The sequence below is a fragment of the Argentina silus genome (assembly GCF_951799395.1).
Source record: "Argentina silus genome assembly, chromosome: 18".
In the NCBI taxonomy this organism is placed as follows: domain Eukaryota; kingdom Metazoa; phylum Chordata; class Actinopteri; order Argentiniformes; family Argentinidae; genus Argentina; species Argentina silus.
Genome location: NC_139672.1, coordinates 11,160,771 through 11,173,270, shown reverse-complemented (window position 1 = coordinate 11,173,270; position 12,500 = coordinate 11,160,771). Strand labels below are relative to the sequence as shown.

Sequence of the window (12,500 nt, the reverse complement as noted above, 5' to 3'; positions counted from 1 at the left end):
ATCATATCATATTTAATTCAGTTTCATTGAGTTCTATGTATACTGTTCCCAAAAGGGCCATTTGTTTGCAGCGATGGCAAGAAGGTAAACACGTATTACCGCACAGACACGATGATACAGGCAAGACGAATGACACACATGGAGAAGCCAGGTCAAAGGTGAACTCCAGCGGTAGTTTCACTTCCTTCTTTGGCCTAACCCTAACCCTAACCCTAACCCTAACTCTAACCCTAACCCTAACCCGGAGCGGAAAAGCTGGGGCTTGTTGTTCCACAAAGGGACACCTACTGTACGTCACCCCCATTCCCAACTGCTAGTACAGGCAAGCTGTCTCATTTAGGAAACCCACGCCACAGCCTCAAAACTTTCCTCTTCGGGATACAGTCTAAGACTTAACTTGACGCAAAAACAACATATCTACCGCTATAAAGACTTCTTTCTTTAACTCACTAACTGCCAAAGAATTCCAGACCGCTCACCCCCCTAGGGTGCCAAGCGTTTTATGTGGTATTTACGTAACGACAAACATTTGATTAGCTACAAAATGAAGCATCATCCCGTACGCATTTTTTGCTGAATAAAGTCACCCTTTGGTACTGTAGAATGTTGACTTGACAATTCGTGCAACTTTATTCACCCTCGACACTTAAAGGAGTTAAGAAAAGTGGACCTATCACCCAGTGGGCCTTGAAAGAAAGACTCTAGTGTGTGGACACCAGTGAACTGACTGGTTTGGGACCATTCCCACTCCCACGCTGACATGCGGAGGTGTCTTACTTGAGCTGTTCCAGGGTCTTGTGGTCCAGGTTGAGGCGAGGGTTGCCGGTCAGGTCCAGCTCCTGCAGCTTAGGAGGCAGGTTCTCAGGCAGGCTGATCTCACTCAGCTCATTACAGCCCAGGTCCACACTCTGAGGAGGGAGAGAGGAGGAGGGTTAGGACCCCCAGATGCACGCACACACACACACCTATGTATACAGTGCATCCCACGCACAGACACGTGCGCGCGCGCACACACACACACACACACACACACACACACACACACACACACACACACACACACACACACACACACACACACACACACACACACACACACACACACACACACACACACACACACACACACACACACACACACACACACAGGTTATTCGGACCTTCATCTCCATGAGCTGCATGACCTCTGGGAAGACCTCTATGGAGTTGGAGTGGGCGATGAGTGTGTGCATGCGTCTGCAGTTCATGATGGTGGTGGGCACCGTCTTCAGCCTGTTCCCACTCAGGTCCACCTCCTCCAGCTCCTCCAACTTGGCCATTTTACTGAGGGGGAGAGAGAGAGAGAGAGAGAAGAGAGAGTGAGTGAGTGAGTGAGTGAGTGAGTGAGTGAGTGAGTGAGTGAGTGAGTGAGTGAGTGAGTGAGTGAGAGAAAGGGAGAGAGTGAGTGAGAGAGTGTGTGTGTGTGTGTATGTGTATGTGTGTGTGTTTGTTTTGCATGTGATGTACACATACACTGTACATGCAGCACACAGGATGTGCATGTGTGTGTGTGTGTGTGTGTGTGTGTGTATGTATGTGTGTGTCTGTGTTTGTTTTGTTTGTACATATACATGTACACATACAGTGTACATGCAGCACACAGGATGTGTGTGTGTGTGTGTGTGTGTGTGTACCTAAACACACTCACCTGGCAGGGAAGATCTGGAGGTGGTTGCAGCCCATGGGCAGCACACAGGATGTATGTGTGTGTGTGTGTGTGTGTGTGTGTGTGTGTGTGTGTGTGTGTAGCTAAACACACTCACCTGGCAGGGAAGGTCTGGAGGTGGTTGTAGGCCATGTGCAGCACTCTGAGGTGTGTGTGTCCCGTCAACAGAGGAACACACTTGTCTGTCAGCCTGTTATTGGTCAGGTACAGTTCCTGGAGGATGCTGTTGCTCTCCTCTGATAGGCTGGAGGGAGGCAGGTGCTCCAGCTTATTGGCCGAGGCGTTCAGACAGCGCAAACTGAAGGGAAGTGAAGACACATGTCAGTCATCTTCTAGAAAATGTTGATTCTACAGTCATTATGCATCATATGTACCAGTACCAGTCAAAGGTTTGGACACACCTTCTCATTGAATGGTTTTTCTTTATTTTTTAGCATTTTCTACATTGTAGAACATTTCTACATTTGACTGAAAGCATACAGTTAGCATACACTAATGCTATCATAGGACGTTATAAGACTTGTTTATAACATTTACATTTACGGCATTTAGCAGACGCCTTTATCCAAAGCGACTTACAACAAATACATTTGTTTAAGTAAGTGAATCATCTATCCAACAGTCATCATAAGACAAAGTAATCAATGTTCGGACCAGGGGCCATTGGCAGTCGTAATGCCAGAAGCCAATTTTTTATATATTTTTTTAAATTGTATTTATTATTATTTATTTGTAATTATTTATTAGCAGGAGAGAACTTGTACAGGGAGGGTAGTGGGGGTGAAGAGGTCTCAAGGGTTGGGGTTAGGGTTAGTACAGGGAGGGTAGTGGGGGTGAAGAGGTCTCAAGGGTTGGGGTTAGGGTTAGTACAGGGAGGTAGTAGGGGTGAAGAGGTCTCTAGGGTTGGGGTTAGGGTTAGTACAGAGAGGGTAGTGGGGGTGAAGAGGTCTCTAGGGTTGGGGTTAGGGTTAGTACAGGGAGGGTAGTGGGGGTGAAGAGGTCTCAAGGGTTGGGGTTAGGGTTAGTACAGGGAGGGTAGTGGGGATGAAGAGGTCTCTAGGGTTGGGGTTAGGGTTAGTACAGGGAGGGTAGTGGGGATGAAGAGGTCTCTAGGGTTGGGGTTAGGGTTAGTACAGGGAGGGTAGTGGGGATGAAGAGGTCTCTAGGGTTGGGGTTAGGGTTAGTACAGGGAGGGTAGTGGGGGTGAAGAGGTCTCCAGGGTTGGGGTTAGGGTTAGTACAGGGAGGTAGTAGGGGTGAAGAGGTCTCTAGGGATGGGGTTAGGGTTAGTACAGGGAGGTAGTAGGGGTGAAGAGGTCTCAAGGGTTGGGGTTAGGGTTAGTACAGGGAGGGTAGTAGGGGTGAAGAGGTCTTAGGAAGGACTTATAAGCATATCTGACTGCATGCTAATGTCTTTCGATGTGATTACCTGTCGGATTTGAGGAAGAGGTTGCAGGGAAGCTCTGCTAGCTGGTTGTGTTGCACGTCCACCACCTCCAGCAGGGGGCGCTCCACCCTGTCGGGCAGCCTCTGCAGCTGGTTGTGTCCTGCGCTCAGCTTCCTCAGACTGCTGCTACACAGCAACCTGCCACCAGGGGGAGCAAGCACACTTGTTAATGTCAATATGTTGAGGGTCAGAGAGAGAGAGAGAGAGAGGGAGGGAGAAACGGGGGGGGGAGGGGGACAGGATGGGACGGGACAGAGAGGTAACTAAGATTCACTGTCACAGTTCAGCTGATCTACTGTGAGGGAGGGAGAGTGGTAGTGTGTGTGTGTGTGTGTGTGTGTGTGTGTGTGTGTGTGTGTGTGTCCAGTCATGTGCGGGTGTGTGTGTGACTGGGGGGGGGGGGGGGGGGGGGGGCAGAGTGTGTGTTGGTGTCTGTGTGTGGGTGCTTACTGTACGTGCGGGCATGTGTACGTGTATATGTGTGTCTGTGGGGTGGTGTGTGTGTGTGTGTGTGTGTGTGTGTGTGTGCATACTTTCTGTGTAAATGCATGTGGTGGAGGGTAGGGGACTAATTAAAATGGGTCGTAATAGAAGGGGATGGTGTGTGTGTGTGTGTGCGTGCGTGTGTGGAGGGGGGGAGGGGTGACGTAAAAATGGAAAATATGAGGACGTGAAAACGGAAAATATCAGCGCTTGTGGTGTGGCCTGCAGCTGAGATTCATCACTCTGACACTTACTGGGTACAACATAGATCTGCAGGGATAGAATGAGGGAGAGAGAGAGAGAGGGGGGGGGGTGAGAAAGAGAGAGGGAGAGAGAGGGGGGGTGAGAAAGAGAGGGGGGTGAGAAAGAGAGAGGAGGGTGAGAAAGAGAGAGAGAGAGGGGGGGGGTGAGAAAGAGAGAGGGAGAGAGAGGGGGGGTGAGAAAGAGAGAGGGGGGGGAGAGAGAGAGAGGGGGGGTGAGAAAGAGAGAGAGGGGGGGAGAGAGAGAGAGAGAGAGGGAGGGAGAGAGCCACCCAGAGAGCGAGAGAGAACCAACAGCAACACGGAGAGAGAGAAAGACAGCGCGAGAAAAAAGAGAGACAGCAAAAGAGAATGATGGAGAGAGAGTGAGACAGAGAGAGAGACAGAGAGAGAGACAGAGAGAGAGAAAGGGAGGGAGGGAGGGAGGGAGGGAGGGAGGAGCATCTCAAGTGACCTTCTAAGAGGAGAGGGGGGTGTAAAAGAGGGAGAGAGTGAGAGAACCGCTGGAGAGGGCGACAGGCTATCTCTGTGTGATTTATAGAGCACTCTATGGGGATGGACCACGGCCCACCAAATGGCATACAGATACGGAATATTCCATTTACAGCCATTGTTATATACCCTAGAGAGAGAGAGAGAGAGAGTGTGTGTGAGTGTGTGTGTGTGTGTGTGTGTGTGTGTGTGGGTGGGGGGGGTGTGTGTTTGTGTGTATTGGAGAGCGGGGCGAGTATGCAAAAATGTACGAATGTACGAATACCACATGCGGGCTGGTTGCAGCACTCACAAGGTTTCCGTGTGCGTGTGTGTGTGTGTGTGTGTGTGTGTGTGTGTGTGTGTGTGTGTGTGTGTGTGTGTGTGTGTGTGTGTGTGTGTGTGCGCGTGACACTGTAACTAACTCATGTGAATGCTGCTCCTCTCGTTACTACTGCACGATGCGACTTGTGAACCCGTGAACTGTCGTTCTTGTACATGTTGTAAAAGGACGTGTGTGTGTGTGTGTGTGTGTGTGTGTGTGTGTGTGAGAGAGAGAGGACAGGAACTCACCGTGCTGGGAGCTCAGTGACGAGGTTATGGCTGACGTCAAGAACTTCTAGTTTCTTAAGGTCACACAGCCAGTCTGGTAGAGACTCCATCCGGTTCCTACAGAGAGAGAGAGAGAGAGAGAGAGAGAGACAGGGACACACTGGTCAGCATATGACAGTCAGATGAGGTGTGTGTGTGTATGTATGTGTGTGTGTGTGAGAGAGAGAGAGAGAGAGAGAGAGAGAGAGCGTATGTCTGAGCGTGTGTGTGTGTGTGTGTGTGCATAAGTAAATATAGGGTGTGAGGGAGTCTTTAAGTCTATTCACATACAAGCACACTGTGTATACTCCACTGTCTGTGTCTGTGTGTGTGTGTGTGCGTGTGTGTGTGTGTGTGTGTGTGTGTGTTTCTGGGAGAGAGAGAGAGAGATTTTGAGACAGGGGGACAGCAACATTAGTGATTAGGTTCTTGTAAGATGAGTGGGTCAAATTTGACCAATCATTTGTGTGTGTGTGTGGGTGTGTGTGTGTGTGTGTGTTCAACCCGCGGTTATCTCGACGGAGGCTATGTAGCGTAGACGGTTCGGAGCCACTCTCCCATCAATCAGTCACCTTGCCTTAGACCCTGCAGACGTGCCTTACTGTACCGGACCTCACGCCTAGGCTTTAGCTCAGCGGGCTACAGGCCCATGTTCACCTTCCTCACATTGACATTGAGGTCATTCAGCAGACACTTTTATCCAAAGCGACTTATACAACAGTACAGTACCAGTCAAACAAGTACAGTACCAGTCAAATGTTTGGACACACCTTCTCATTCAATGGTTTTTCTTTATTTTGTATTCTTTTCTACATTGTAGATTAATATTGAAGACATCAAAACTATGAAGGAACACATATGGAATTATGTAGTCAACAAAAAACGTGTTAAACAAACCAGAATATGGTTTATATTTTTGATTCTTCAAAGTAGCCACCTTTCGCTTTGATGACAGCTTTGCACACTCTTGGCAAGGTGTGTCCAAACTTTTGACTGGTACTGTGCATTTATCGAAAGTAAGTGGATCAACTATACAACAACGGGTCATTGTCAGTAAAAAAAACAAAAAAAAAACGTCCGTTTGAACAAGCGCCATCGGTGGTCTCTCCTCTCGGGAGACCCCGGGTTTCGAACCCCTCGGGCGTTTGAGGGTTCTCTCACCTGGAGATGTCCATGTAGGTGAGGTTGGAGGGCACCGGGGTGACGTCCAACTCTCTTAGCTCTGCGGAGAGTAGAAGGAAGACAAAAAAAAACTGATTTAACCACCACGCGGAGCGATAAAGGTGTGTGTTTGTGTGTGTGCGTGCATGTGTAATGACGTGCATTGGAGTGATACAGATTGTGAAATAAATAAGGAGTGACAGGTTTGAAATTAAAGTGCTTGAGGGAAATGGAGCGATGTGAATAATCGAAGGGGGCTCATCACGGCATGCCCAAGCTCCTGTTATCTACCAAGGTCGTGAGGAAAGACGCAGGGTGATGGATATGGACGTAGAGCGGGATGGAGGTGGTCCCTGGAGGAACGTAAGGGTGACGTGGGCCACCAGGGGAGGGGGGGGGGGGCGAGGGGAGGGGAGGGGAGGGAGAAATCGGAGGACATTCCTTTCAGTCCGTTCCACGCGTTACGATGAGTCTGCCTGTCTGTCTAATCTGTCTGCCTGTCTGTCTGTCTGTCTGATCTGTCCATCCTACTCTACGCCTGTCCACCAGTCTCCACGGCCGCCACACACACACACACACACACACACACACACACACACACACACACACACACACACACACACACACACACACACACACACACAATCTCCTGATCCTGATCCACCACAAAACAACGGTTTTCCGGGCCAACAAATAGCCTTGGTCAGGTCAGGGTCAGGGTCAGGTCAGGGTCATCTTTTCTTGGACAGGAGGACCCCCATCGACTTGGGACCCCCAACCCACCGTTGTTTGCCGCGTAGACGGCCTTGAGGAGGCAGCCTTTGACCCTGAGGGTGGAGATGTGGTTCCTCTCGCAGTGGAGGACCTCCAGCCGGGGGAACAGGGAGGCGTCCAGCTCCTCCAGCCGGTTGTCCCTCACGTCCAGCTGGGTCACATGCCTCAGGAGGTCCGGCTCGTCCGGGATCACCCTGGAGATCTGGTTCAGCCTGGGCGGTCAAACGGGGTTAAAAAGGGGAGGGGGGGGGGGGGGTCAAAGGTTAAAAAGTCCTGATAGTAGATACAATGGGATTGCGTCCTTGGCTCGTTCTCTCGATACTTCACGGCAAAGGAATAACCCTCCCCCCACCCCACCCCCCCACCACACACACACACCTCTCTGTCCCCAATACAGTTACTCATTAACTCCATCAAGCGCGAGCTGACTTGACACTTGACACATTTGCACATCGTTCTGTTTTTTTTTTTCTTTAGTGGAAAAAGAACAGGGACACGGGATCTCCGGCTGAACTCACGTGTGATTTTTGGCCCATGCGGTCCGAGAACATGATCTTGAACATTTAATGAGTGTGTCCTAACAGGGAGAGTGGGTGATGTATTAACTCGAGAATACCGCAAGTCACCCTCGCCCTGCACTTTTGACAGCACGAGAGGGGGGGGGGGGGGGAGAGGGAGAGAGAGAAGAGAGAGAGGGGGAGGGGGTGGAGGGGGAGGGAGAGGGAGAGGGGGAGGGAGAGAGAGAAGAGAGAGAGGGGGAGAGGGAGAGGGAGGGGGTGGAGGGAGAGAGAGAAGAGAGAGAGGGGGAGAGGGAGGGGGAGGGGGTGGAGGGGGAGGGAGAGAGAGAGGGGGGGGAGGGGGAGGGAGAGGGAGAGGGGGTGCCTGTACCGGTGCGAACACCTTTGGGGCAAATGATTGTGTGACTTTCCATGCTGACTCTGTCTGTTTTAGCCTCGTCAGACGGTCATATTTTCCTTGAGGCGTGTTTGGGTTTTGTTCATGAAGAGGGGTAACTCAGGTGTCTCACACACACTTACACGCCAGTGCATGCACACACACACACACACACACACACACACACACACACTTAAATCAGGAACGATAGTAGCGCTAGGCTGTCGCAAAATCCCTGCACACACCGTGAATCCTGAACACTTGAAATACTTGGCTGTTTTCCTGTCTTTGATTTGATCCATTTGTTTGACTTTTTATATGCAAATGTGGCCTCGGGTGGTAATAAAAAAATAAATAAAAAAAAGATTTAATTTGCATCTGCCTGCCTGTCTGCCTGTCTGTCTGCCTGCTTGCCTGTCTGTCTGTCTGCCTGTCTGCCTGTCATTCTGTCTGTCTGCTTGCCTGCCCGTCTGTCTGTCTGCCTGCCTGTCTGTCTGCCTGTCTGTCTGTCAGTCTGTTTGTTTGTCTGCCTGTCAGTCTGTCTGTCTGCCTGCCTGCCTGCCTGCCTGTCTGTCTCTCTCTGTCTCTCTCTGTCCGTCCGTCCGTCCGTCAGTCCGTACCGTAGGTCCACGTGTTTGACGCGGAGCAGCCTGAAGCTGTGCAGGGCCAGCGTGTCCAGGCTGTTCCCGGCCATGCACAGACGCTCCACGGAGGCCAGCCTCTCCAGCACCATGGGCACGTGGCTGAACTGGTTGAAGGAGAGGCCCAGGTAGCCCAGGCGCTGCAGCAAGCCCAGCTCAGCGGGGAGCTCGCTCAGACAGTTACCGTCCAACAGGAACGTCTGCAGGCTGGGGGGGGGGGGGGGAGTGGGGGGGAAAGGGAGAGAAAAGTGATGAGGAGGGGGTTAGCAGTGTCACTTGATGTCAGCGGTAAAATAAGGTTTCCATTATTTCTTTTTTTTTTCCTCACAAGTCGCAAACGTTTTTCACCTCCCCCGGCATAACGCCCTCATTTCCTCACTTTGCCTTCCCTATTTGTTGATGCCTGTGGACAGAATCAACGAAACATAGAAAACAGCTAAACTGCAACGACAGGACGGTCTGTGTCTGTCTGTACATAGGCGTCTTCCATTTTAGAAGCAACAGGAACAGAAACGGCCAACTTTCCACCCGCTCCGGTGACGACGGTGCGGTCAGTCTACTCTTCCGCCAGTAGGTGGCAGCAGTGGCACAGAGGCCCTGAAGGTGGAATTCACGGGCATTCCAGATCATTCCACCAGATATGAGAGGAGGAGGTGTGTATTGCTATGTCGAGAGGGAGCATCGCTGCACGAGATACTAATCACCCATATCAGTTTCTGTCACCTGTCCTAGGGAATGTCTGTCTGTCTGCCTGTCTCTCTGTCTGTCTGTCTGTTCTAAATGCATTCCTCATCAACTTCAACTCGCCTGGAACAAGTCCATCGTGATTCTTCTTCCCCCTCTCTACACTTCTCTGACTCAGTTGCAATACTTTCCCCCAGAGCTCATTCTTTACCTCACGTGGGGTCATGGTATTGATGGATGAATCGATTTCTTGTTTTCGTGAAACTGCACAGTGCTCAATTTAAGGCCAACCAACACACTTGTGGGAGTGGGGAGGTGTTCCCCTCTCTGTCCAATCAGGTCATTTCTTGACAATATTTCTGCCTATTTTTTTTTTTGGTGTGGCTAGTGGCTGAAAATATGTTTTTATATCAATGTAGCGTCTCTTTAAAAATGCATCCTCCCATCCTCCCTTCTTTTGCGGTAATCGCTGGTTGAATACGATTGGGTCGGCAACATTCCTTTGACTCACTGGCTGTGTCCTAATACTGAATAGTACCGTAGCTTCCTCTCCTTGTCTTCTTCCTTGCCGGCAGCACCTCCTCTCCCTCAGGGAAGGGTGCGTCCCAATAGTCTCTGTTCCTCCTCTCCCTCTCCCCTCGCTTCCTTCTCAAAAAGCATTGGAGGAGAACATCTAAGGGGGAGGAACCTTGGACCTTCTCCTCCAATGTGCTTTGGAGACGTAAGCGAGGACGCGACCAGAGTTTTTTTCCTTTCCTACAGCAGCTGTAGTAGAGCCCATAAACCTGGACAAGCCAGACTTACAGGGGGGGGGGGGGGGGCTGTCTATGGGGGTAGGTAGCTGTGTGGTCAGGGTCTATGGGGGGTGGGTAGCTGTGTGGTCAGGGTCTATGGGGGTAGGTAGCTACATGGTCAGTGTCTATGGGGGTGGGTAGCTCTGTGGTCAGGGTCTATGGGGGTAGGTAGCTACATGGTCGGTGTCTCTGGGGGTAGGTAGCTGTGTGGTCAGGGTCTATGGGGGTAGGTAGCTACATGGTCAGTGTCTATGGGGGTGGGTAGCTCTGTGGTCAGTGTCTCTGGGGGGGTATGTAGCTGTGTGGTCAGGGTCTCTGGGGGGTAGGTAGCTATGACCCTACACCCTGGTGGTTCACTCACTTGGTCATGGCTCCCACGGCGGGGTCCACGGAGGTCAGGTAGTTACAGCTGAGGTTGACCTCAGTCAGCGTGGAGATGTCACAGATGGCCATGGGGAACTGGCCCAGGTGGTTGTTGGAGAGGTTGAGGCTGCGTAGACGAGAGAACCTGGAGGGATGAGGGAGGGAGGGAGGGAGGGAGGGGGGAGGGAGGGAGGGAGAGAAAGAGAGGGCAGGGGGAGGGAGTGAGGGATGAGATGACAATGTGGCTTGTTGTAATTAGTTGTAATTACAGCTTACACAAAAACAGCATGTTGACATCTACGACCCGTAGCGATGTAGCAGCCACCACGCGCGGCATTCAACTGAGCCATCACAAGACACGGCGGAAACCACAGAGCGAGACGACGTCGTCTATTACGACAATGGACAGTTTCTCTATTCAGGAGATGACGTCGTTTGTCAGTTGCACTTACAGAATGGATTTTGTATTCTCTGGTCATCTGAGATATTGTTGAGTTAGCCATAATGTTAAGTTAGCCATATTGTTCAGTTAGCCATAATGTTAAGTTAGCCGTAATGTTGAGTTATCCATATTGTTGAGTTAGCTGTAATGTTGAGTTATCCATATTGTTGAGTTAGCCATATTGTTGAGTTATCCATATTGTTGAGTTAGCCATATTGTTGAGTTAGCTGTAATGTTGAGTTAGCTGTAATGTTGAGTTAGCCATATGGTTCAGTTAGCCGTAATGTTGAGTTAGCCAAGTCAGTTGGACTAAAAAGTGGACAGATATTACTACGCGATGCATTTAAACACAAACAAAACCTTTCTCTCCGCATACTAGAGACCTTAACATCAGACTGTTGAGAAAACAAGTGAGGCCCTGTCTTGTTGTCAGTTGAAACACCGGTGGCAAGTGTGACATTTTGGCTTTTTGTCCCTTGGTGCAAAAATGACCTTCTCAGGGATTCACCTCATCTGTGTGAGGGGGAGAGAGGGTGACAGGAGGGAGGATGGCGGGGGGGGGGGAGCCCACGTTGTATGCATGTGGGTCGGACAGACAGGACTGCTGCCCTTTGTTTAGTCTGGTAATAGCTGTGAATGTCTTGTCTTCACACACACACACACACACACACACACACACACACACACACACACACACACACACACACACACACACACACACACACCTACAGTACGGTGTACATGTGAGGACAGTGTATACAGAGAGATAGATAGGGAGACCCCTTGTTGCATATATACCCCCCCCCCCCCCCTAACCCTAACCCCCCCCCCCCCCCACACACACACACACACACACACACACACAGAAACCCCCCCACGCCCCCATCTTAATCATGTGGATAGAGGGAGCAGGAAACCCAGACGACGGGCCTATTGATTTCCAATTGAGGGCCAGGATGGGGGGGGCAGGGGGACAGACCTCCTCTACTCTACACCACCATCGACACTCTGCTCTCTCTCTCTCTCTTTCTTTCTCTCTCTCTCGCTCCCTTGCTCTGCCACACTCTACCCTCTCTCTCTCTTCTTCACCTTTGCTGTTTCTCTCTCCCTCCCCCATCTCTCTCTCTCTCTGTCTTGTTCTACCACCCAGTTCTCCCTTCCTCTTTGCCTTTCTTTCAATCTATTTCTCTCTGCCATTCTTTCAATCTCTCTCTCTCTCTCTATATATATATATATATACCGAACACTTTATTAGGAACACCTGTACACCTTCTCATGGTGGAGGTGGTGTAATGGTGTGGGGAATGTTTTCTTGGCACATTTTGGGCCGTTAATACCAATCAATCATCGCTTGAATGCCACAGCCTATTTGAGTATTGTTGCTGACCATGTGCATCCCTTCATGGCCACAATTTACCCATCTTCTAATGGCTACTTCCAGCATGATAATGCACCATGTCACAAAGCAAAAGTCGTCTCAAACTGGTTTCATGAACATGACAATGAGTTCAGTGTTCTTCAGTGGCCTTCCCAGTCACCGGATCTGAATCCAATAGAACACGTTTGGGATGTGGTAGAACGGGAGATTCACAGCTTAAAAGTGCACCTGAAAAATCTGCAGGAATTGCGTGATGCAATCATGTCAACATGAACCAGAATCTTAAAGGAATGTTTCCAACATCTTGTGGAATCAATGCCACGTAGAATAGAGGCTGTTGTAAGTCTCTTTCATTTCTCTCTCTCTCTCTCTGTGTCAGATTCAAACTTGCTTTATTGGCTTGACGTTCATGT

The 12,500-nt window shown here is 50.3% G+C and overlaps 1 protein-coding gene across 1 annotated transcript in view; it reads right to left on the bottom strand.

Annotated features, from left to right (window-relative positions):
* The window catches only part of phlpp1 (PH domain and leucine rich repeat protein phosphatase 1), a 58,292-nt gene that overhangs the window by 4,561 nt on the left and 41,231 nt on the right, over positions 1-12,500 (bottom strand). Inside the window, exons 5-13 of the mRNA XM_083689535.1 lie at positions 10,266-10,412; positions 8,406-8,633; positions 6,901-7,103; positions 6,118-6,178; positions 4,939-5,034; positions 3,134-3,289; positions 1,803-2,003; positions 1,161-1,323; positions 778-908 (exon numbers count right to left, since the gene is read on the bottom strand). Of these exons, the coding sequence (XP_083545661.1) occupies positions 778-908; positions 1,161-1,323; positions 1,803-2,003; positions 3,134-3,289; positions 4,939-5,034; positions 6,118-6,178; positions 6,901-7,103; positions 8,406-8,633; positions 10,266-10,412 (1,386 nt within the window). The remainder of the gene's footprint in view (positions 1-777; positions 909-1,160; positions 1,324-1,802; positions 2,004-3,133; positions 3,290-4,938; positions 5,035-6,117; positions 6,179-6,900; positions 7,104-8,405; positions 8,634-10,265; positions 10,413-12,500) is intronic.